Raw genomic sequence first — 27,306 nt, forward strand, 5'->3', positions numbered from 1 at the left:
TGGAGACATTCTTCCTGTTTCCTTTCTTGTTCTAGTTGCCACTGCTGTAATCTCTCTTCTTGTTTCTTTTCCTTTTTCCTCCAACAACTGTTGTAATCTCTCTTCTTGTTTCTTTTCGTTTTCCTCCAACAACTGTTGTAATTGCTCTTGTTTATTTTGCTGTTCGAGCTGCCACTGTTGCAGGTTTTCTTGCAACTGCTGTTGTCTCTCTTCTTGTTTACTTTCTCGTTCTTCTTGTTTCTTTTGCTGTTCTTGTATTGCTGCCATCAAATCTGCTAAGCTGTAGTTTGATTTTCCGCCTTTCGTTTCCATCTTTTTTTTTTCTGTCCCACTCTCTGACACCAATTTGTTACGTCTTCGTTCGTTAGTTAATTTTCCGTAAAAATTCTTTCCGAAGAAACTTTACCGATACAAGTCCTTTCTTAAATAAAACTGGTTTATTCTTTCTGAATACAACTTTACGATACACTTAATTTCAACAGTCGCGCTATAACAAACGCTATAATTCACAACGAACTTCTCACGTGCTCAACAATATTCTGTCCGCATACATTCAATTACTCATTACCTTGCCTCCGTCACTTTGGCCGCCAGTGGTGGGCCAGCAGTAAGTTTATGGACTTACAAAACTAAAATTCGGAGTTCGATTCTCCGAGATAGACAGAGCGCAAATATCCTATTGTGTAGCTTTGCACTAAAAAAGGGGGGAAGGAGAAAACTCTTATAGCTTACCTACTGGCTAAAGTGCCGAGCACTATTCTGTTGCAAGGGTCCATAAACCAGGAACTCTCAGTTTCACAGTCAAAGCGCACTAGCCACTGGGCTACGCCAGACTTACCAGTGATTTGAGAGCTTTTGTAGAATGATCATAAGAAAAACAAACAAACAAACAAAAAAAAAACAGGGTGACAGAAAAACTTGAATATATTCCTTAACTTTGATATAATTATCCAATATAATTTTTCAAAAAATTCAAACTAACTCTACAAGCTGAGAATGGATTTTAAAAATAATTGTAAATAGGTTTTACTCATTATAAAGTTATAGCAAAGAAATTGGCATATAATTAATAAAGTAGGTAGCGCTAAGGTAAACATGGCGGGTGATTCTGAAATATTTGAATATGTACCAGAAGAAGTGAAAGTGCAATCAACCCTTCATGTTGAAATTATTCTGAAACCTAACAGGTATAATTTGTATATATGATTTTTGAGTGTTTCGTGTATTAAATGTTTATTTAAACTTCCAGTATTATTTCTATTAAAGTAAACGTGATAGTGGCGACGGCTGCAAATACGCTATAGCCTATACTATAGTAATACTAATAGTAATAATATATTAAATTAGTACTGCTGCCACTGGTGTGTTACTGTTAGGTTACATTACGTAAATTTACATCATCTTAACCATAATTTAATGATTAATTCATTATGTGTGCAGTTCGAAACGTAACAGCTGTGTTAAAATAAATAAAAAAATCTCGGCAAATAAAAGCAGCCCAATGGGAAAAAAACATTTTGTCATAAAAATTGGTATAACTATTAATATTATTAGTAGTATTTTAATTCATTATTTTAAACACTTGGTAATAAATATTACTACTATTAAACAGTATTGCCCAATTCATATTTTATCTGCTTTTAATGTGCTTATTAATGTTCATTAAAAAGAATCAGTTTATTTCCATTCTTATCTCAGATTGGTAATTTAAAAAAAAATGAAATTCAAAATTCATTATTTTCAATGAATAAGAACGAAGTATGGTCATATGCAAAAAAGTAGAGCTATTATCATAAATGTACCAGATATAAAGTTTGCAATCCAGAAATGTAACAATGTAAAAAGAAAGTACTTGAACAGTACATATAAACTTGTTTGTATTCATGAGTGATTGTTTAAAGTAGAGAAATAAAACTTGTTGATGAAATTGACATAGTAAAGTCTATAGAAATAACCATATCTAGTATAAAATTACAATCATTGTAAGGGATAAGAAAATTGTAAATTTGTTGGCTGAGACTAAGAGCTTCAAATCTGGCATGAGGGATTTTTATACTTACACTGTTACAGGTGGTGAAACACTTAACAAATTCAACCAATGAAAACATTGGATTATTGAATAGCAAAAATTCTCATGTATTAAATTTTCGAATTCTCATTTTAATTTTCTCTAAATAGAATGGTGATTTTTCACAGCATGATTGTGATTGGACACTTATATTTAAACACTGAGCTTATTGCCACATGTTATAATATTGTACAGATTACTTAAACTGTCACTTCTTAATGTAAATAGATATTTCAGACATGTATAAATGATTTATTTTTCTTAAGTATGATTTTATGCTTTTCAAATTTAATTGAATTGACAAAGTGTCTACCTTAGAATTAATATAAACTTATGGCCACTTTTATGCTCTATCAAGTATATACCATGAAAGATTTGAACAGGTCAGATATATCTCTATTTGAGACAGTCTTATTTCTCCCATAGCATGGTAAATATATGAAACGAATTGTCATCTAGAGTGATAGAGGTTACAACTTTACAGGAATTGAAGTAGAAGGTTGCTGAATATTTGGAGGATCAAGGTTGAATTTAGTGATTAGATTTCTTTTTGTTCAGGAAGGTTTGGAGTTAGGACATCCTTGGTGCATCAGAAAGGCTCCTTGATGTTTCATAGCTGATAAAACAATAGGCCATGCCACTTCCAAGCATAATTGTTTTGATAGTAACTCATCATTAATTCTAGAGTTCTAGACTGAGAAGTGTAAGGTATCTGAACCTAAATGTTTACACTAATGGCTGTGGTGACTACATGTACAATTTCTTGGTTCATGGATCTATATAGATCCCTTTTTCTTAACATATTAAAATGTGTCTAAGTTTAATTAGACTTCATTTAGAATAAAGTGCTGATTTTTTATTATTTCAAGATTTAGGAAGGGTATAATTTTGTGGGAAATGTTGATGTAGGACAGGGGTTGGCAACCTGCAGCTCTTTAAAGAGATTTGTACAGCTCTCTGGCTATCTGCTGTGTCCACCAAGGGAGAATCGAACCCCTGATTTTAGCATTATAAATCCTTTATGGCATATTGCAGCTCTCAAAATGTTTTGGTCTTAGACAAAAAACAAAAAAATGGCTCTTCTTTGAAGGGTTGCCAACCCCTGGTGTAGAACTATCATATTGATAATTTATTACAATAATTATTCGTCAAAAGAGACTGAGATAGTTGCAATTTTTTTGGCTGGAGCTCAAAACTAGAGAGAATTTGATTTATTTATAGGCCATCAAAATTTTTAAAAGCATGTATAGTTTTCAATTGGTTTTAATTGGTAACGCTTTGACATGACCTAAAGAAGTTCATGTTTTGTAAGTTTATGTTCCAATTTATTCATAAGGCACACTTATTTATCTATTGTAATTTGTAGTACAGCTTGCCAAATAATGTATTGCTTCTTTTAAGTTTTTGCTGAAGCACATTTAGACCAGTTACTACCATTTTGTTAAGTTATATAAACTCCCAAATGTCATTAGCATGAAAAGTAAATTTTTATCACTTTGATATGAGTTAGGATTCAAAACTGCTTGTATTTGAGAAACACAGCATACAGATGGCAAGGGACAATTTGGTTTTTCAAGGTTGTCCCTACAAACCCATTCCCAAGAAAAAAGAATAGTAGTATTCCTCAGTGGTACTTTTTTTATTGAATACTGTATAATTGTTTTTTACTTTTTTGTGTCATCTTTTTATTGTATTTTATATTATTATGTACTGTTTAAGATGAGATATGAATATTTAAAAGTGTCTCTCAGGATTTTCATTATGCTGTTGGTGCTGCCCTTCATTTATTTTTAATTTTTCTTATAATGTGATGTGTGTAAATAATTTGGAAAAGATTATAATCTAAGAAAGCACAAAAAATTACAATTTTTCGTATCATAAATCCTTAAGTTTATTATTTCAACATGTCACATGAAAGTTTTAAAGTAAAAATGTTTTTACAAAGTGTGTAAAGTAACTTGCATGTTGATTTAGTTATGGATTATTAAATCATAAAATGCCTAGCTATATATTTATATATTGAATTTGATCAATATTTTCTGTCCATTATGGTATAATGATTCCAGATTTCTGATTTCTTTAGACAAGTTATATGGTTTGATTAAACCTGAGTTTATTTTATCTAGTTGTTATGTTGTCATGTGCTTGACATTGCTCTAGGAGAACTTTTTTCTGTAAAGATTTTTTTAATGTGAAGATTTTTTGTTTTGAATTATGAAATTGTGTGACCTAAAACTGCTGTTAGAATCCAAGAGAAAATTCACAACTAGTATACAGTTGTATGAAATTGATACTGTAGTTGAATGGAAAAAAAAAAAAAGATGAGTGCAGACACACGAGATTTGTAGTCTTTTGTGGGTTTTTTCAGTTGTAAAAAATTGTACTTATACTTTCTTGTAAAAAATTTTTATTACTTGTTGGTGTTTACATTTTTATTGTTAGGTAATGAACATAAAGTTTAAGAATTAAATTTAAGTCTTTTAGAGGATCTTGGCATTGTTCTCAAGGTACATTTATTCTTCTCAACTAAGCTACCCCTTTTGTAGTGCATAATATTAAATATTAATTTAAACAGGACACAGCTGATTTTCTCTCCTTTGAATGTTTCTTATAACTTTTTTGTTCCATACGTGTACTGTTTATATTTATTTTTTAGTACATGGACTGATGAGTATGCTCTTGAACAAGCTAAACGAATTCTTAATGTAACAGACATTACTAAGGTAATCATCACAGACTTTGGAAGGGATGAAGAAAGAGAAAACATTGAAAGCATCTCAGTTTGTGATGCTAATGAACTTTTGTGGGAAAACAAGGTAAAGAAAAACCTGAGATTTAAGTTGTATTAAACAGTTTGAATGAAAATATTAAAATATTGAGTATAAGATCATTTATTAGATTAGTAAGAGTACAGAAGAATAGTGAGTGTTTTGTATGATGGAAAATTAACTGTAAAGTTCATAATATTATTTCAATCAATATTTATTTTTCTACAACTTCTTCAGGAGCAACCTACTACTTACACTGCTCAGACTCGCAATGTGCAACAGACTGTACACTTTATATTTGTTCTATAGACCAATGGGGAAGATGGAACAAGATCACATGAATAATGTTTGCATTAAGAAATATATATATATATATATATATATATGTGTGTGTGTGTGTGTGTGTACAGCAATATCAATGTCTAATGACAAATGAAGGTTCTAAGCCTAAAATTATAGATAAAATCACTTGAATATTGACAGAAAAAGAGCTAAAAACATAAAGTGAGCAAATGTAAATATATATAATTGAATGATGAAAAAGTGAGATGAAACAGAAGGAAAACAAAGATATACAATCATAATGCCCATTTTTTGTGACTTGAAATTGTAACACAGGATGGGCATTATGGTCATAGATCTTTATTTTTCCTTCTGTTTAATCACACTATTGAAATAATTTTTTCTTCTTTTAATGATATTTATATATATAATTTTTTTTCTTTACATTTGTTTATTTTATGCTCAGTATCTTATTTTACATCGGTATTCAACTGATTCTCACTAATTTTAGGCTGCATGCGTACATTTCTGTCATTAGATTTTGATTTTTCTGCATATGATTGTTTTGATTTAAGCATTATTATCCATGTAACCTTCTTCCATATTCTTCAGTGGTCTATAGAACAAATGTAAAACTGTATTGTCTGTTACCATTGTGAGTCTAGAAGTATAAGTAGCAGGTCATTCCTAAAGTTGTAGAAATGAAATGATTGAAATAAATATAACCTTGTTCTGGAGCTTAAGGTAATTTTTTCTTTGTATGAAATGTTTAAATTATTTCAGTTAGCACTTCTTAGTATGACTTTACATTTAAACACCAAATAGTGAGTGTTGTGTGTACAAAATTTCATCATTAAAAGACAGATTGATAAAGTACTTTATACTGTTGGCATATTTTCAGTTACAGATTTAAAATGTGGTATTGGTCAAGCAACTTAATCATAAACAAAATTACAATTATTTTTGTAATTGGTTTGATTAATTTTTCAGGAATGTACTATGCATGATGTGCACAAATGCTATTATGTATATCGCTTAAATTCAGATGGTCCACAGAATGAAGATCTAGAATCAGAAGAACTCTCTGCTGCAGATCATTGGATTCTCCCATGTACAGACTTTCATGGGCTCTGGGAAAGTCTTATTTATGACACTGACATCAAAGCACAGGTTTGGCATGGAAATTTCTGGTTCAGTTTATCACACATAAAGGAGTGTAGAAATCATATATGCATTTTCATTTAAGCAGAAAGATCATTTATTGAGGATAAAAACTTTTTAAAAGTGTTTTTGTATAATTATGTCAAGGACATTTGTGCAGATACAGGTATCCTCATAAAGCAATAATTTAATAAGGATGATGCAAAAAAAGTATTATGTTGTGAAATATTTTTTCTATATTATCAATTTGTTCTGATACCACATTAAATGAAGCAGAGGTCTTATTTGTTCATGGTATGTCTTATAGAGATTTACACATGATTTACAACTCTAAGAACATCTTGTAGACCAGTGGTCCTGAAACTGGGAGCATGTCTGTGAGAAGATTCAAGAATAAAAAAGTTATTACGAAAATTATTTACTCAATGAATAATGAATAGAAAGCAATACAATCAGCATTTGTATATCCAACCACAAAATTGTTCCACTGAAGTGATGATATGTGATGTAAATCTCTTCATTTTTGCTAGGTTAAATGCTTGCCTGTAGCACGGGAACCCATGATGCAGTTTAAACAAAACTTCCTCCTCAAGAGTGTTACTTGTACATTGTAAAATATTTGCATTTTTGACCAATTTATTTTGTACAAAACTTTAACTACCTGCTGTTTGGAATTTATGGTACTGGTTTTAATTAACTTTACATTTAGATAAATTATCGAAGCTTGTGATAATTCATTGGAAATTTTGTACTTGCATGCATAAAATTTTAGAACAAATGGAGGCAAAAATAAGAATTATTGACAAGTGCACAAGAAAGTCATCATGTCTATACTGCACCTTTATTGTTCAAACTTTGGCTGGTTTATCTGTGGCAATAACACAATACTTCTTGACAATTGCAGAAGGCAGTCACATTGGCTGCTCTGCATCTTTATAGATCCAACCTATAGCTGGTTTCTGTGTGACAATAACACAAGACATTCATCATGGTTACAGCTTGGAATTGAATGTCAGTGTTTCATATGAGAAAATATTGCCTGCCTGAAATACATCCAGGTGGCATTGATTAAAACTTGATCTTTCTCAGTGCATCTTACAGATTTCTTTGGTTTCAGGCTGCACACTTATGTATTTTTTCAATGTAATTTTGCTTGTGAATTCCAAAGTTGTCATTAATCCACTTACAGGTGAGCTTACATTACCTGTAAAAGCTTTAACATTTAACATATGGATGACAAGGGATCACTTGGTCCTTCAAGACTGTCTTTATACACCCATCACTAAGGTAAAGAAAAAGTAAAAATAACACTTTTAAACCCACCCCTTATTTTTCAGGAATTTATTGATTGCTCTTTTAAACTCTTGTAAGGTGCTGGCCTCCACTATTGTCAACGGCAACTCATTCCATAAACTAATCACCCTATTAGAATTAGAAAAACAAAATTGTTTGAATTATAGTCTAATCTGCATGTTCTAAATTATAAACTTGCATCTTCTCATTCTGCTATCTTCAGCATTCAAAACAAAAACAACAATCCTTTATTATATCAATTCCCTGGATAATTTTGTAAACTTCAATAAGATTACCTCTTACCCTTGTTTTCTCAAGAAAATATGAGGTAAAAGATCTTACCCTATCCCCTTAAGACAACCATTCCATTTGTGAAATCGTGGTAGTTCTGAGATTAGACTAAATATTCTAATGAAGCCAAATCAGTGATTTGTATAAAGAGATAATTATCTCTTTGGACTTGTAATCAGTATGTCTAGAAATACACCCTAAAGTCATATTAGTTTTACTAATAGCAACAGAGCACTGTTTTGATGGTTTGAGTGACTTATCTACCACAATGACAAGTTTCTTTCCTTCATTTATAATGTTGAATGAGTTCCCATCTATATTAACCATGAAACCCTAGAATCTATTCAATTAGTCTTTCACCATCTGCCACCAGCTTAACTAATTTTGTGTATTGAATCTTATTAAATGCTTTTATAAAAACCAAATACACACCCATTTCACTGTTTCCATCATTCAGATCATAAGTAACATTGGTATTTGTTTCTGATTTTCCCTGTTATCATTTACCTTTTTTTTTGGAACATGCCTATTTTAAATTAAAAAGAATTTATTTAAAAAAATTTGTAAGTCTTCTCCACATCATCCTTTAATTCATTATCCCAAATCATTAAAGATAATTTTGTCTCATGGCTTCAAAAATGGCATTTAGAAAATTAGGAAGTAAAACACCATATTTCTTATTCTTCTAAACATGCAGCAAAACCTAATAATCAATACTTAATTACATACAATCCTAATCAGTGTGTGTCTAACATTAAAGTCTTCCATGATAATTGCATCAATATTCTTTTATTTACAATGCTGCTTTCATTACACAATTTCTCATTTACTCATCATCTTTCTGATCAGATAGCCTATAACAATTTCCAGTTTAAAAAGTTTTACCGTTGAAACTTCTGACTGTATCCCATATAGGTTCAATCTCTTGACTACTATTTTGTGTCTTTGGCTCCAACAGTTTCTTGTGTAAAGAACCACTTAAAAAATCTATCACTATTAAATAACTTGTAACCTATACAATTAAAAAGAGTACAATGTTAAAGTAATTGCACAAAAAATAATACATTATTTTAATGTTGTATGCCCTTTAATTGTATACATATGCACAAGTACAATTTCAATTTATTTAACTTGTATAACTTCAAAATAATTCAAATTATCTGTGTTCTTCAAATTTAATCAAGGTTCAATAATTCCAATTATATCATAGTCTTCCAATTCCAAGATGTAACTCACCTCTTTCACACAGATATGCTATTTCCTTCATTTGTCTGTCTATCAGATTTGCATTCCAATAGCTTTGAGTTAACTCCCACCTAAATTCACAGGTCTAACATGAACTGCACTGGTGTATGATGTCATCCTGCGACAGTAGCCCTCCACCAATAAGAGGGCAACACAACCTCCATGCATAGTAATTTCCCCCTATGCACTTGCACTCATATGAGTTCAATTTGATAAGATTTGCACTTATTAACAAAACTTTGGTATTTTTTTTTCTTTGGCTTCTGTTTAAAAAGCTTTAATTATTTTCATGAATTCTCAAGTGATTGACTTTTGCTTGTTCCATGTGCCTGACAAAACTACACACACAGGCCCTATTTCTACTATGTCTTCTGGAGGCTCATTAACTGTTGGAGATGTTACTGCCTTATTTCAATGTGTTGTGGATTATCTCATACTTATTAGGTCTTGTCTTCCTGTCCCTTCAGCCAGTGTTCTTTCTCTTCAGTTGTAATTAGCTAGTTGGATATTGAGTTTCACCTGATTTACTTTGAGTAATGTCTCACCAATCTAGGAATGTTCTAAACCTTCCAATCTCTTTCTGAATATGCTTTTTCAAGTATGTTCTTTTCATTATCTTTTGCCTGTATCCCTTAATATTTTCCCTACATTGCTCCATGAACCCATTTCTCAGTGTTGCTTTGTTTTTCCTCCTTTGCATGATATCAGGGCTTATACTGTTTCCTTTCTCGAGGAGCTCCGCACTTGCACCCACATGCCCCTTTTGTGTTTGACTTCTTTGTCTTTACAATTGTTATTCCTTTCTTTTTCTAGATTCCCTGTCTTTGGACTCTCTTGCCTGCTTGTGGAGCAGACACATTGCCTTCTATTTCACTCACTAGTTTCCCATTTTTACATATTCATCTTTTTCTCACCACTCTCCTTTGCTACCTCTCATCCTCCATCTTTTGTCAGGGTGCTTCATGGGGTTTCTCTTGAGAGGTTTGTTCCCTTCTCTTTGCCTTCTTCATTTGTTTGTTTTCTTTTGCTCTGCCCATCCTTACTTGGTTCCTCTGTTGTTGGAACTCGTTGGTTCTAGGTGCACTCCTCATTAACGTACACCTTCCTTCTTCTTCTGTATGTGATCTTCATTGGGCTTCCTTTATTTGCCCCAAAGTCTTCGGTGGTTTTCATGTTTCACTGAAGACCCAGGCTGCAGTTGCACAACTTCAGCCCTCATTACCTTTTCATGTTTTTTTGTCTTTCTTCATCTTGTCCTTTGACTCCTATTCATTGACTAGTTTATTCTACTCGTATCCTTCCAATTCCAGCTTTTAGGCTTTCCTCTTTTCCTTGTCCTCCCACTACCCAACAGTTGGTTTGTTTCTCTTCTTGTTGATGATTATCCTGTCAAGTCAGGCCCAGTGGGTAGTCATTTCTATTTCTTTGCCTGCTCTTGGTCTTGGTTTTCTGCCAACAGATGTTCTCTCCAATGGTCTCTCTCCAATTATCTTCACTTCTTTCTTATCTTCCCATTTCCTTTTCTCCTCCATCTGACCCCATCTATCCTCAGCATCTCAAGGATGTGGTATTGGACCTCTTGGCCAAATAGGCCATTGTGAAAATGTATGCCCCTTATCCAGGATTTTTCTCTTGTCCTTGTGTGGTCCCCAAGAAGACCTGGGACTAGTGTCTGGTGATCGACATACAGCCTTGCAACCAATTTCTGGTTGTTCCATCATTGCAGTTAAATAACTTCTTTTCTCTCCAGTTGTCTTTTTCACCTGCTCTGCAGATGACCAAGATAAATGTGTCAGACACCTTTCTGCACATCTCGATTACCTCCTCTGTTGAGATGTTTTGTCTATCGGAATTGCATCTACCAATTCTGTGCTCTTCCCTTTTACATAGCATTGGCTCTTTATATACAGTTATTCAAGTCCTTCTTCATGCCCACACAATATTTGGTACATCTGGGCATTTTCTTCAACTCTTATCTCAGCTAAGCTCAGCCTTCTCCTCTTTGCCTGTGAGTCATGGAATGTCTGTTCACCAAGATTTGTGCTTCTTATTCTCATCTTGCATGAGAGTTTTTTTTTTGCTTTTGGTAACTAACTTCCCTGGAGTCCATCATTCTTTTGGGATGTATGTACATGTACCTCCTCCAACTGACCTTGTAAGACCAATGGATTCCTCTGTACTCAATTGTGAACCTTCCCTCTCCTCTACCTGAGGACCTATCATGATGTCTAGACTGTGCCAATACTACCAATACCCTTACCACCCCCAGACTGGATCTCCATCTTTTCACCCATGCTTCTCTCTTTTAGGTTGGAACATATTACTGAATACTGACATGACTTCTGGCATTTGGGCCCAGGAAAAGAGTGGAATGTCACATCAACATACTTAAACTTCTCATTATTCCTCAGGAATGTTCTCATTTCCTACCTTTTCTGACGGATCACTTGGTCATGATCCATTCTGACAATTCCATGGTCATTTCTAACATCAACCATTCCAGGACTCTTTGCTTTTGGGTGTTGGACTTTCTCTTTCTGGGCTCATTCCCATCGCATTTGTCATGTGCTGGGAGCTATGAACTTTGTTGTGGACTGCTTCTCTACGCCAAACTACGTTCTACCCACTAAGTGGTCTTTCCACACCCATGTCTCCTGTTGAGTTTGCTCTTGGTTGGGCACACCTCTCATGGACACCTTTGCCACTCCTCTTAACTCGAAGCTTTCTCTTTCCTAGTCTCCTGTTTCTCGTCCTTCATCTCTGGCTCTCAGCCAGGCTTGATATCATCTTTTTGTATATGCTTATCCTTCTCTTCAACTTCTCCCTTGTGTTGCCACTTTGATATGTGACGCTCCTTGTCAAGTCCACCTAGTGGCACCTCTTTGGCCAACTCATTCTTAGTTTTCTCTGCTTCTTTGTTTAGTGTACAGACCCCCACTTCCTCTATCCAATGTCCCTTCTATTGCTTTAACCTCATACATCAATTTTTCATCAACTAGGTGGTGGAGGGGCCAGTACAACAATAATTGCATGCTTTCAAGTTTCAGTTCTTTAGTTCCTTGTGAAAAATGCAGGTGCAAATTTAGAAAAATATTTACCTGCATCATAAACATTCCTAAGCATGTTGCTCCTTTGTTTTCAGCAATATGCACTTTGAGTGATAGTACATTTCTGTCATTCCACCCCTAATATCTGGTCCTTTAATGTGGTGGTCACCATATAAACAAAATATGCATGTATTTAATCACTTGCAAAGTGTCTTTTCAAGAAAACTAATACATTATTTTTGTTGCAATTTTTTAAGTAGCACTTAGTTGTTGAACCAGAAATAGTCAACTGTAAAGTGATGTTAGATATGTTGTAAAATAAATGCAATAAAAAAATCACAATTCTTAAGTCAAATTAGGCATGCGAATGTAATCACATTTTTCAAAGGTGAAGAACTGGTATACGTTTTGGAGATAAAACTTTTTGTTACCAAGGGGAAACGGTTTTCCTTTTTTAGACATTTTTACAATAATGTACATCAGTAATACATCTTATGTTGTCTACTTGAAACTATAAGGATCCTAAATGTGTTTGTTTCTTTTGGTATACTTGTTGCTTACACTTACATGGAAGCATGACTGACAACAGATTTAACATGTTCCTTACTCTATATAAAGTATTATATTTGGTTCAGGAGATGAAAGAGAAATCACAATACTAATCAAACTTTTTCATTCATATTTATTACTTATACTTTTGTTGCTTTTGTTTTATGGTGAAATTAGCTCTTCAAATTTTTAAACAGTTTGTTTTGCTACTAATTTCCATTGATTAGTCTGAATGTGATCGATCTAACAGAAAAATTGGATTTCAGTTGTTTTTAAGTTATGTAATTACAAGCAAAAGTACCTGTCTCTAATGACAGGAAAAGTTTAAGTTAATCTATTAACTTAAATTATTTCATGGACTTCAAAAAAGTTAATTGTGTTGCACTCTTGGTTTCACTCAGAGCCAAAACTCTGAACTACTCATACTGCCCATCACAAAAAGTAATTGTTGAGCATTTCAGTCATGTTCAACGATAACATACGGTAAATCTACATATTTATTCCTTAAGTTACATCACATTTTGAAATGCGAATGATAGTGTGATTTATTTTTAACAATTTAGTATAGAGTATCCTGCTTGGAAAATAAAATTTGGCATCAACATTATTCATGCCTGTTCTCACATCATTTCAAAAGTGAATATTGAGCTTTGCCTGCATGTGCAGATTTTCAAACATAGTGTTGGAAGTGGGAGCCGTAAACAGGAGACAGACAAGTCCTCAGACAGACACCACAGTTTGCAATATATAAGATGGCACATGCATGAAATACACACTACAAACATACACCTATATAGATTTTTATTTAAATGGATCCAATGCCATGTATATTTATTTAGTGCACTTAACTGGTTTATATTTAGGTTAATTTTTTATTTGATGTTACTTCTCATTCTAAAATTTTCCAAACTTTGATCAGTGGACTTTCTTTTCATTAGTTGCTGAATTTTGTCACAACAACTTTGTTGTTCTCAGAAAAGAATGTGAACCCCAATGTTATAACATGGAACAGGGTAGTCTTACTCCATGGTATGTAATAGGTTTATTCACATCTAGCTTTTATACGTCTATCAAGTTACAGCTTTTTAACGTGTAGGTTCTCTACAATATAAGAAATATTTATTTCTACCTCTATACTTAATAGAGATATGTTTTTATGGCTGTGTAAAAGAATAGTTATTAACAAATAGCATTTTAGGGATATTTTAGCATGTTGTTGTTGTGTATACTAAATATATTAGTAATTTTGTACTGTTCTAATGTTATACACAAATAATAATAATAATAAAATTATTTGAAATGTACATAGATTTCAAAAAATGGAAATGATATTTGAATTTTGAGTTTATTCACCATTAAGTAAAATAGTATCATTGTTGTCTTATAGACAAAGAACCTGTTTTATTTAAATTAATTTTTAGGTCCCCCAGGGACTGGGAAAACATCTCTCTGCAAAGCCCTAGCACAGAAAATTACCATCAGACTCAATAAGAAGTACTCTTATGGGCAGCTAATTGAAATCAATAGTCACAGTCTGTTTTCCAAGTGGTTTTCTGAGGTATTTTGTTATTGTCTTTTATGATTTGTGAGAGAAATTGATGGACATATCATAGCAATATCTAGTATGCATTTGTTTTTGCAGTTGAGCATTCAAAATACTTTATGATTAAATTCAGATATCTTGTTACAGTGTTGTTTTATAGAAATATTACAAAATATGACTTAGGTGTTGCAGTTTAAGTGTAAAAAGAATGATTACGCTTATGGAATGTCACATTTTCAAGGACTTTTGTTATATTTAGGACTGCATACATATATATATGGGTGATGTTTAAATAATAATTAGCGTATAGCCCATCAAAAATGACAGGGCAAGTACTACCACCCCCAACCTAACCTCACATTTCATAGCTAACTGAAATAAATATAGTTTGTGAAATCAAAATTGGTCAAAAAAGAGGCAGAAAAGTGCAGTCGAGGCAGTCAAATGTTGGTAAATTCCTTTGTGAGCCAATCAATTAAGATCATTCATGAAAGGAATTCATGGTGTATTCATAGAATAATTATTGGTAAAAATCGGTTAGGTTAACAACTTCTAATATATAGAAAAGCCAGTGTGTTTTGTTTTGCTAACATTACATTCCAACAATGGCTTTTATGTCATGTTGCTTAACAACAAAATTATAACCTAATATTGTTGTTAGTCTGTGTACTGAAAGTATAAAATGAAATGTAGAGACAACAAAAACTGGGAAAATATTTGTTGATTTCTTAATTTAGAGTCTCTGTTGATTAAAGAGATGTTTTTTTTATTAAAAACGTTGGTGATATGAAAGAAAATAGCTTAATTCAGAAATGATTTAAGTTTAAAATTGAATCAATATTTTTTTCTTTCATGATAAATTTTATGCACTTGCTACTAGGCTAGGTGATCCCACACTACTTTTGGCTTATTATACCAACACTCATTGCACTTATAAGGTTTCACTACCTTATGGCCCCCTTGCACCCCTTCACTAAAATTGTAATGGGCAGAAAGTAATTGAACTATTCTATCTGGATAGATGCATTTTGGACTTTATGACTCCACCAATTTCAAGAAAGCAAGTGTGACATGAGTGACACACACTGGCTTTTATATAGGTTAGATTTGTTGCATTAAGATACTTGTACAAATCTCCTATTCTACAGGACTTTTAAGCAAAAAGGTTTCACCTTATTAAAGCATTTTAACTCTCATTTTACTCTTCTCCATTATTTGATGCTGTTGATAACCCTTAACAGTTGAATGCATAAATTAACCAAAATAAAGCATAAAACAATAAAAATAATAATTAGATTGAGCATAGAAATGGTTATAGTCATCTGTATAAAACAGCAACTTCACTGTGATGAAAAATAAATATAACTACAGGGACTTTACATAATGTTTTTTTATAGCATAAAGTATTGATGTTTGTGTTGAAACAGTTAAGGAGCATGACTCTACTACTGTTTAAAGCTAGCTTTATGAATTATCATTATAATAAAAATCTATATTCAGCTAGAGATGTTCATGAGAATCTCTTTGTAGTTTATACAGTGCATACCTTGAACTTAAAGATACATTTACTGTCCATTAAAATATTTTTGTTAGATAGTTATTGTTATAGCTTGTCTTTGAAAGTTTTTTAGCTTCCCTGCTCTCCACCTCCCTAAATTCACTGATTTAAAGACAGGTTACTTATGACTAGGCTAACAGATGTTTATTTTTTTATCTTCAAATAACTATACAGTTAGCCACTGAAGTGCTAGATGATGTGATAACTATTGAGGGGATGGAAATATTGAAATTGTTGATTGTTTTTGTAAAATATTTTATTTTAGAAATTTTTCTTAGTGGGTTAGTAAATTTACACGAGGATACAGCAAAGCTAATAATTGTGTCTTGTGAGATTATGATGGTTTCTTTTATAATCTCTACAAAATGGATGGATTTCTTAATATATGATGATGTTTTATCAGTTAATAATGGTAATGTACCTACAAGATACCTAGCTAAAGGGTGGTATGCTGAAACTCTGAAGTTAGTTACAGAATAGAAAATATAACCTTTTGAGTTTTAGGTAGGCCATTAACCTAAAGTACTTGATTGAGCTTGGGTTGGAAATGCACTAGAATTAAATAGGTTTTACAAGATAATAAATTATTTCCTTTATGTGGTAAATATTGATGTAGTAATTTTGGTTTGATTTATGCTCATAATAAGAAATTTGTATCTCAGTATTTATTATCATTATTTTGTATTTATTTCTAACTAACCTTTTACTAAATTTGAACTAAGTATAATGTATATACTTTCTTTACAAAATCATAAATAGAAATAAGTAATTGTATCATGGATTCCAGTTTAATTTTTAGGTTTGTTATTAAAATACCTAAGCCCCCCTTTTAGTTTAATTTCAGAAATTGTTTTAAGATTGGTTAGTAAATCTTTAATATATGAAATAAATATGATTAAAATAAAAAAATATAAAGAGAAAGAAAGAAGATGTATCAATTTTCACTTGCTGTCTAGATAAGTTTTATAGAAAAGGTTATGCTCTATTCTTCAAAATTATAATAGTATGTTAAAATTGGGATCACAATTTAGTCAAACAGCTCAACAGTAAACATTCATCTGTAGAAACTCAACTTCAGAGGAGACTGTGGTCTGAATGATCAAGTTCTCAAAAAATCTCACATAAGCAAGAAAAATTATTCAAACTTATACACTTTGTATCCAAAATTTGGCAACTTAAACAGCCAATCACAGTCAGTATCTCAGTGATCTAATTGAAATTTTAACAATCCATGATAACCACTAGTTTTGATCTAGTTGGTCACTTGTTGGTGTGAATGTTTATAGATAACTAGTTTTATTTAACACTTCTCTTTGAGATGGCATAGTGCTAATCAGTTAAATGATGGCTCTATTGATCAGTTAGTACAGTATTCCTCAAACCTTATTACACACAAGCAAAAAAAACAAAAAGTTGGCAGTGGGTGCTGCCAGATAGTTGCCTTTCTTCTAGTCAGTAGTTCAAAGAATTTGCAGCAGGTGCTGCCATGCTAATCATTTGCTTTCTGCCTAATCAGTAGTTCAAAAAAAAAATGTTGATGGTATGTACTACCAGCCAGTTGCATTTCCTCTAGCCAACAGCTCAAAACTAGTGACAGTGGCAGCAGATAGCCTTAGTAATTTTACCATAGCAAGACAGAGTGAGCAAGTTTGGTGGCAATGGAAATCAACACAAGACCATCAGATCATGATTTCCCCCCAAATCAACAAAGCTGAACAAACTTGATGTAAAAGATAGCATCTTATAAAGCTAAAATTGCAAAGAACATGAGTAATTCAATATGTAGCTTTGTGATTAACAACAAACAAATATAATACTATTTTGATTACTTGGGTTGTTGGAATAAGCAGAAATAATTTTGATGAGTTGATTATTTTTGTGACAATTGATATAACTGGAATTTCATTGAATTGATTGGTGGAATAATCAAAAACACTAGTTTTGATTAATTGATTTAATCATAATTTTGTTTTAAATGATTAGTTTATGTGACACTAATCAGTATAATTGCTGCTCATAGGTAGTCAATTAAATTGCCCAGCTGTAGTGTAAAGTGGCATTAAAATAAATGTCGCTATATTTAATGTAATGTATTAGTGATTTATTGTAACTTCAATATATTTTCTTCTAGAGTGGTAAACTGGTGATGAAAATGTTTACAAAAATTCAGGAACTTATAGATGACCCGGAAGCACTTGTTTTTGTTTTGATTGATGAAGTGAGTTTTATATGTTTTTGATATTTTGGATTGTTTTATTGATCCATAAAAACCACAGGAGATTGATGTATTTCTGTATCAGTATAAGTAGGAGTTACCTATGATACTCTAACTATTTCTCTTTTTTTTCTTCTTAATTTAAGCCATCTAAATAAAAATGGCTATAGAATTTAATAGCTATTATAAGTAAAGGCAATTATTAACAACTACATCTATTTCACATATTAAATTTTCATGTATATAAAGTGAGAAACATTGTACTTAATAGATACATTTGTACGTACATACATTGAATGATTGAATTTTGCTCTCTTCTTTATTGTAGCAGAAACTTTTTCAGCATAATTGTGAAATAAACTAAGTTTCATACGTTTTTGAAATAACTTTAATATAATGTTTATAGATAACTAGTTCTTTTTAACACTTCTCTTTGAGATGGAATAGTGCTGCTGAGTGGTTAGCATGCCAGACTGTGGAGCTGATGTTCTTTGGTTTGCATCCCACTTCTGTAATAAAATAAAAGAAAGGGTTTTGAAAATAGCCCTCATGTAGCTATGCACAAATTCTAACAAAAAAACAAACAAACCGGGAGTTTTGTTTTTAGAGTTGGCATTATTATTATCATCACTTCAAAACATTTTGCAACTTCTAATTTAACATGATAAAGGATAAAGCTTTTTTTTTAAGAAATTTTGAAATGTACCTGCAGCTCACAGTATCACGACTTACTTGTATGTTACAATATTTTAAATTAAGATAGTATTTCTGTTTGAAAAACTTGTAATTAACACACATGGCTTCTGTATAGATGATTTGTTATTATTGTTGTTGTTAAAGAAGCTTAATTTTATAATAATTTTCTTTTCTTTATTTATTTTTATGTTTTTGTTTGTTAAGGTAGAAAGTTTGGCCCATGCTCGGAAAGCTTCCTTTGGTGGAACTGAACCATCTGATGCCATCCGAGTTGTGAATGCACTGCTAAGTCAAATTGACCGTATTAGGAGGTGAGAGTACAACTGTCAAAGGCCTCACTATATGTGACCTATATAGATAGTTTTATAAGTTATTCATAAAGATGAAGCTAAAACACAAAAAACGTATGATTCACCCAGTAACAAACATATCACTTCATTTTGTTGTACAATTTCCACTATTAAAAATGGTTTCATGCACCAGTAAGCTTATTATAAAATGTAATATATATATACATATATTTTGGATTTTTAATTAATGATTTATGATCATAGTGTAATGACCATAAAGTAATAATATGGTGTTTGTCTCTCTTAAAATTTGAGAGAAGAGTGGTGCAGTGGACGTTTGGTTTTCAAAGATGAACTTTTTTGTATACAAAACAATGTTCCTTTCTTTTACTAAATCTGTGCATTGAAATGGTAAGATTGCTTAAACAAAACGTTTGTTTTACTATCATTATTTATTTTCACTTTTTTTTTATTTCTGAGTACTAGGTACATGTCATAATAAAATGTATATGTGTATGTTATATTCTGCTTTCATTTGGATTCTAAACATTGGTCAAATTAAATCTTCAGTGTTTTTCCTTATACCATATTTAAAAAATTATTAAATCACCAATAAAACTTGAATGTGCTTTATATATGTTCTTATTACTTTGCAACTGTTCTTGTACACTAATGTGAGCATTTTTGGTTTACTGATAGATATTCTAATGTGATTATTCTCACAACTTCAAATGTCACAGAAGCAATTGACTTGGCCTTTGTAGACCGAGCAGACATAAAGCAATACATAGGGCTTCCATCCATGCCTGCTATATATCAAATTTACAAGTCTTGTATAGAAGAACTTCAGAGGGTGAGTAGCTTTAAGAACAAACCCAAAATGGCTTTCATGAGGACAAATGTGAAATGGTAACATTTGTTAAACTTAAAACTGTACAGCAGAAAAATAACAATTTAAGTGTATGTTAGCTGGTTGGTGTTAAAATTTATTCCATTGTCTAGTCAATTTTGCAACAGGGGCTCCATAAGCTGGTGGTGTATCACAAAATTAGCTGCACCCATTATGTAGAGAAAAACAAATTTGAATGGGAGGGGTCCTTGGAAGCGGGAGGGTTTCGAAAATGCCCTATAATAAAATCTGAGGCTCTACTTGATTTAAAATATGTTCAAATGAAATTGCTATTTTTACTTGAATATGCTTCAATAAAATACTAAAGGCTTAAACAAAAGTTAACAGAGTAAACCTTTTCTAAACCTTAAAAAAAATATTGAAAACGAATTCATTCTTGATTCCATTCTACCATTCATAAACATAAATTACAGATTAATGCCAGTAAAGAAAATACAAATGTTACAAAATTCAAATGTATTTGTCATAAATGTGGAACTTCACAGAGTAATACAGTATAACCCCATTATAACGCGATCATTGGGGTCCATAAAATGTCATCGCGAAACAAGCGGGGTCACACTAAATCAGGGTTCAAGAAAATCACTGTTCAAACTGACCCAATGTTGACCTAACATCCTAAAACATCTATTTTTGCCCTCTTTGACTAGTTTTTTACACATTCCCTTTCTGGCAAGTAAATTTCCTCTGAATTAAAGAATTTTGCAAATGAATCATTGTTGTTACAGTAGAAATTAAAACACAAATTATTTTTAGTAGGCTTTGTAATAAACAAAACAACAAATAAAAACATTCAAGAATATTAACAATCATCATTTGCAGTTTATTTCTTAAAAAACTGAGCGAAAAACTAATCCTTGCCCGTGTCGAAAGAGTTAATGACCCATCACGTTAAAATCGGGGTTTCACTGTATATGACAAAACTTCACTTTTTGACAACAGATTAAATGAACTATAAAACTAAACATATATATATCTTGAGGTTTTTGTTAGTTCCTTACCAAGTCACTACCTTAGGAAGAAAATTTTTAGGAGTGATAAGAATTTTTCCCATTGACCAAAATTATAGACTAAAACCTTAGCCAATGATGATTCATTACGAATGACTAGTAGTAACATTAAGGAAACTTTCTCAATTGCAGTGTTGGCTGAAGGAGTGTAATTATGCTAATACAATATTCAAGCAATGGAACAGTTTTGGTAATAAACACACAAGTTTTGATAGTACATGTGGTACACATCTTTAAAGTTGGTGGTGCACTTGGACTACTGTGTACTACACATGCCACGTTCCTGGTCTGCACTATATATTGTCAAAACAAATTAGACGAAACTAATATTATAATTGCATGAAAGTAACACGGTTACTGATCAGGTAGCAAACAGCACTAGGTCTAGTAATCTAGTAAACACTGCTACTTATTCAAAAGTGATACATGTTCTGTGTGAATTCCCTCCTATCTCACATAATAATAGTAAGTTCTCAGCATTTATTACTTAAGACATTCTCTTATTACACCTGAACATAATTCTTTTGGTAAATTTGACACATTCCAAATTATCATTTTTATGGTTACTAACTTGCATATTTTTCTTCCCAGATTTATACTTTTAGTATGTGTACCCCAGATGATAATGATCCCCTTGCGAAACTTATTTGTTCAACCAAAATTAAAGCCACCCTGAAAACAAAAGTTGAAAAATACTTCTCCTGACATCAACCACATCTCCAATCTCATATTTAAACACTTTCCCTGCATCTTTTGCTCTCCCTTTTTAATTTATCTCTATTCCAAGTATCTCCTGATCATATAACACTCTACAGTTACATTGTAATTGGGAAAGAAGGCAAACCTAATAAAATACCTTCTAGTTATAAATTTATTAGCAAAACTCCTGGAAAAATGATTTCCCATTGCCCATTTACCAAGAATTTCTCATTCAGGTTAAAAATTCCTATCAAAAAAGCAGACATATTTTTGTTCACCTGGTAAGATTAACTGAATATATTAAAGGTTTTAACTTGAAACACTCACTGTTAGCATTTTCTCGATGTACAGAAGTCTTCTGATTCTGTCTGTTATCATATGCTGAAAGTTAACAATCTCCATATCAGCCTTACCCTCGTATACTGTTGTTTTTTTAACAAATAGAAGTAAAAATATGTAACTCTTTCTCTGATTGAATAATCCAATCCTTTACAGTCATTTTGATTTTTAAATCTCACAAGCCACAAAGAGACCTGTAAGACAAATCAGGGGCGATCAGAAACTAATGTTTCTATTCACCCCACATGCATTTTTTAGGTTTAGTGTCTTAGAGGGTACGATAGGTGATAGGTTTTTGGCTGGCAGATGAAGTATTAAGTAGCTGGATGTGACTTTATACATGGGATGTGATAGTTTTCATTTCGTGGTTAGTTACTAATCAAGCTTTTATCCTTCCTTTTATTCCTCCCACACTCACACTGTCATTGAAAAATTTTTACACAAATTTTTCTCTCATTGACCTATTCAGCCTTTGCCTAATCTTGCATATACACTGCTTGATTGAGTATGAATTTCCATATTTCAAATCCACTAAGTGTGCTTGTTATCCATTGTTAAGGAGGGTTGTGGTAATATGTTTTTCTTCCTTCTTCTTAGGTTCTTCAATATTAAAAATATTTTTTATTCTGGAAACTAGACAGTCTAAGATGCCTGTCTTTAACCTGTTGGAGTGTTTGATTTATTGTCAATGTATTTACTAGTGTGTGTTGGTGTCCTGTAAGCTTCTGTGATGTATGCACAATACTAAAAGTATTATATGGGTTAGTATTATTGACATTAATACATTATTAATTGTCAAAAAAAAATCATTTGCTGTTCAAAGGTTGTTGCAAGCATTTAGAAGATTCCACATACTGCCACAGTGGGTTGAATCTCAGAAGTCATATACCACTTAAAACTGTTTGTATTTCCAAAAGGTTTGCATTACAACATATGAAGAACTGTCTGCCAAGTAATATTGAATTATTTAAATGTGGAACTAATATTAAATGCTTATTCATCTTTCGACTGTCTGTTATGAGCTATAAATGAAGGTAGGACTTGCATTTATTAAAGTTGAGAGTGTCTATACAGAAATAACTTTCTAAAATGATAAAAATTATAAGGGAAATAAAACCAGAAAATATTAACAATTTGAACTGGCTCAGTACTGATAGATACTACATATATGAAGTTTAGCAATCCTGCTACAATTCAAAAGTTATAAACAAACTACAGTCAAGATGTTGGTAACCACATTATTCATACAGCATTGGGCCATTTTTGATGATGATTATGTTTTACACCAAAACTTTTCCTTAAAGAATAGCCAATTACACACCAAAAAATTTAGTTTGACAGTGCCAGAAAACTTATCTAAGGTGAACTCTGATTTGTCAGAATAAAATAATTTATTGGGATGTCTAAACAAATCAACATGCTACATTTTACAGTTTAAGAAATAATGAATTAAAAAAAAACTATAGTTATCTACGTTACAGTATGATGTAATTAAACACTTATGCCACAATATTTTACTTTAACATTTAAACATGTACCAAAACCTTACAGCCTAGTATTGTAAATATTGTCTGGCCAGTTCATTAACCACTTGTCACCTCTATCAAATATTAACCTACTTGTTTTTTCAATGAAAAATACTGAATTAACTTATATACCTGTGGTATAACATGTAATTGTTTGTTAATTGAATTATCGAAAATTATAAAAAATGGTAACTAACATCAGGAAGATACCTTCTCAATATATTAAATATTCATATGTTTGAATTTTGTATAACTTTGTGCAGAAAAACTGTGTTTGTATAAAACAGTATTAGTGATTATAATTGAAGGAGGCCAATTTATTTTGAATGAATATGTTAAGTCACTGGTGGGTAGATTTAAACAAAGCAGTCACTGGATTGTAAAGTAAGAAATAAAATTATTTCAACAATTGTTTACATTATTTACAGAATATTGTACTTTTAATACTAAAGTTTTATCTTCCTTTTTTTTTATCAGACTGGAATCTTATACCCTGATGAGACAATAACTTCTCTTAGAAGTCAAAATTATGAGAACATGTCTGATATGGTATCCCTTAGTAATGTGCTCCAACAAGTAGCAAGGTAATATTGCTTATTATAGATCTTTCTCTATTGATTTACATTTATTTTTTACTATTTTATTGGATGTTGATAATTTTTATCCATTCACTGACATTCTTGTTTTTAAGTTTGACAATTTTTAGTTTAATATGGCATTATACAAAAAAGACAATGGTTTTCTAACCCAAACATGCACCATTTGTCATTTTCATCAAATAATTAATCTATCCGTTTTTAATGATAATTTTGTTATACTAGGAATATATTAAAAATGTAGCAAAGTTGTCTTAGCACAGTTCTGTGATTTCTTTGAAAGGTTTTACTCCTCCTCCCCCTTGTGGTGTTAAAGTGGGTAGATGAATTAGAATCCTCCATCTAAACCTTTTTAATAAAACTTCTGCTGTGATATTCATTGCCGTGATGGCTCGTTGTATAAACTTGTCTTTAAGTTCAGATAAAGTTAACAATTGGTTTAACCTTTAGTTCCAAAGCTGCTGTTTTTTGTTTTTTTTTCAGTGAAGGAAATGTAAGCATAACCAAAGAATTTTTTTTCTTCTTCCAGAAAAAGTGTGGGACTAAGTGGTCGAACACTTCGAAAACTCCCTTTTTTAGCTTATGCTTTGCACATTCAGGTAAGTTTGCAACTTTTCTCTGAAGGAGTATTGATTATTATTTAATTCACAATACATATATATATACAAGTAAATCAATAGTTTTAGTATTATAAATAGATGATCCAATCAGCACTATATGACAATAATGAAATTAATACAACTCAAAGCCAAAACATTCACAGTAAGACTTTTACAATTACCAGTCATTGTCATTACCATTAACTCATCATGAAAAATGTCTGTGGTCATTGCTCCCAAAAGTGTTGAGGAATATTCCATCTATCAGACATCATCCCAAATGCAGATGTCAAACGACCTTTCGTTTAGATTTGTATACATTATTAAATAAATGTTACCTTAAACAAGATTTGCAAGTCGTTTTAGGGTTTCTTCTTCAAAATCACATTTATATGGTTACTTAATTCAATGGTAAAACTAGTTTCAACTGTATTGACTATACAACACAAAGAGTTAATCACATTTCATAAGAATGATTTGTATATACTAATAAAGAAATGTGCTGGCACGAAAGGTAATGTGTTTATTACCTATATATTTGGTTCAGAGCTTCAATAAGGCAGATCAGAACCCTTATATAAGGATGTAAAAGCATCTAAGCAGTATCTCACCATATTCAAGTCTGCCATTACCATTGCTAAAGGATGCAGAACGATCATCACGAAATCTACATTCATTCATTCAGAAATTGATTACACATTAAATAGAAGTTTTTTGTAATATCAGGTATAGCCTAATGATTGTAACAAGAAATTGGTGATTTGCTGCAGACCACGAGGTTTGTAGAATTTTTTAACTTGATGCAGAGAATGTAAAGAAAACCTTTTCATTGAGCTTTATGATTGCCAAGTATTTCTTATATAATGGTAATTTAAACTTCATGAAATAACTCCATAGTAGTTCTTATGTATATCTTGGATGATGATGTCAGTGTTCTTCCTATTCCTTTCTTTGTCATACTTGTGAAATCACGCAATTGCACATCCATGGATAACTGGTGTATTATGTTTGCTTAAATTTGGTTTTGGAAGCCAAATACTATGTGCAATAGACGGTATGTGGAAAGTCTGTTACAACGTGTGGTCTAAGATTGATTTTGTTCTTTGCAGAAGCTTGTTACAATGTAAATTGATGTAGTAGTGCATTACCATGGGTATTCCTTAGGTACAATTTACCATGGACTTTAGAAAATCCAAGGACAGCACAAAACACGTAACATTGTTCTTATGAAGTGAGATTAGCCCTTACTAGGATGTAATATTTACATGTACTATGTATAATGGAAAATGAAAATTTGATTTTTTTAAATTTATTGGTGACCGTATCATAATTTGAGAAACTTCAAAACATAAAAGATGCCCAAACATTTTGGAAACACTTTAAAAAGTCCCCCAGTGGAACAGCAGTAAGTCTATAGATTTACAATGCCAAATTGAGGGGTTTGATTCCCCTTGGTGGACATAGCAGATAGCCCGATGTGGCTTTCCTATAAGAAAAACACACCCACATACTTTAAAAAAATCATGCCAAGAAAACTATTAAACATAGAGAGAAAGTTTGTTGCCTGTGCAAGAATAATGTTTAAAGCACCAACTTACTCCTGGAATGTTGCAAAACACTTGGGAAGAGATTGGTTGCTGACTGGAAATTTTGTATGTAACTCATTGTGTGCATGTTGAACTATGGTGATTGTATGCTGTAAAAAAAATTAAACATTGTTCTTGCAAATGCAATATGTGTACCTCTATATTAACCAGTTTTCCTGGTATTTTTCAAATGTTTCCAAAATTCTTGGACGAATTGTATATCAAGATTTTTTTTCTTCAAAAGAATGAACTGTCTAAATTGTGGTGGACTATTACAAGGTATAAGTGAAAATGTTTGTAGTCTAGCCTGCATTCTTATCATATTTGGAAAAATTAAGGTAGGAGAGGTAGCAGAATTTTATATTTTTTATAACAGAGACCAACATATCTCCTAACAGTTGTCACAGTCACATGCTTATTTATTCACTTATTTTTTAAGGTCATAAATTATCAGGATTATAATCAAAATGTGGTATAAATTTATTTTAAGAATAATCTAGATCTTACTTTTCCAGAGAGGAGTCACAACTTTACGTTGTTTCCTACCTGCCTTGTCGAAGGCCGTAGATAAACAATTCAAAGACAGGGAAGATTTGTCTAAAGACTTGTGATGTAGCTGTAGCACTAGAATTTAATAATATTAGCATCTGATGATAAATATTAACAATAATGTCCTAGACGTAAAATGTTACACATAACTTGTTGTCCTATAACCCTACACTACTTCATTTGCCATAGTTCCTATTATACAGTTTATTCAAGTTATTGTCACATATAATTTTAACATAGAAACTTATCATCAGTAGTTCACTATTACCTTTATAATCAAAATTTAAAAAATCTTTTAACATGTGGATTATTAAGATTCACTGTGTTTAATGAAAATTTTAGACTATCTGGTTTAGGCATATTAAATAATTGTATAAATGTAACTATATAGGGGAAAATCTTAGAAATAGTGTTTATAAGACACTTGTATCTATGACATTATTTAAATAAAAATGGAATTTTTGAACATTTTATTTTTCTCCGAGT

General features: G+C 31.7%; 2 protein-coding genes across 3 annotated transcripts in view; one reads left to right on the top strand and one right to left on the bottom strand.

Moving 5' to 3' along the window:
• Window positions 1–1,086: 1,086 nt before the first annotated feature.
• Window positions 1,087–27,306, top strand: LOC106468377 (pachytene checkpoint protein 2 homolog). 2 transcript variants are annotated; one of them, XM_022396722.1, is made up of 11 exons: window positions 1,087–1,187; window positions 4,725–4,884; window positions 6,109–6,288; window positions 13,643–13,733; window positions 14,126–14,262; window positions 17,937–18,023; window positions 18,921–19,027; window positions 19,706–19,859; window positions 23,968–24,074; window positions 24,616–24,685; window positions 26,787–27,306. In XM_022396722.1, exons 1-11 carry the CDS (start codon window positions 1,096–1,098, stop codon window positions 26,880–26,882), a joined length of 1,281 nt encoding a protein of 426 aa, XP_022252430.1. In that variant the 5' UTR covers window positions 1,087–1,095; the 3' UTR covers window positions 26,883–27,306. The 2 variants fall into 2 exon arrangements, with proteins under 2 accessions (XP_022252430.1, XP_022252431.1); XM_022396723.1 differs by having other exon boundaries at window positions 6,175–6,288.
• LOC106468379 (solute carrier family 52, riboflavin transporter, member 3-B-like) overlaps window positions 18,335–27,306 on the bottom strand; it is a 41,449-nt gene continuing 32,477 nt past the window's right edge. Inside the window, exon 5 of the mRNA XM_022396720.1 lies at window positions 18,335–18,529. Coding sequence (XP_022252428.1) covers window positions 18,431–18,529 — 99 coding nt within the window. The 3' untranslated portion in view covers window positions 18,335–18,430. The remainder of the gene's footprint in view (window positions 18,530–27,306) is intronic.

Source organism: Limulus polyphemus, unplaced genomic scaffold (assembly GCF_000517525.1).
Source record: "Limulus polyphemus unplaced genomic scaffold, Limulus_polyphemus-2.1.2 Scaffold2985, whole genome shotgun sequence".
In the NCBI taxonomy this organism is placed as follows: Eukaryota; Metazoa; Arthropoda; class Merostomata; order Xiphosura; family Limulidae; genus Limulus; species Limulus polyphemus.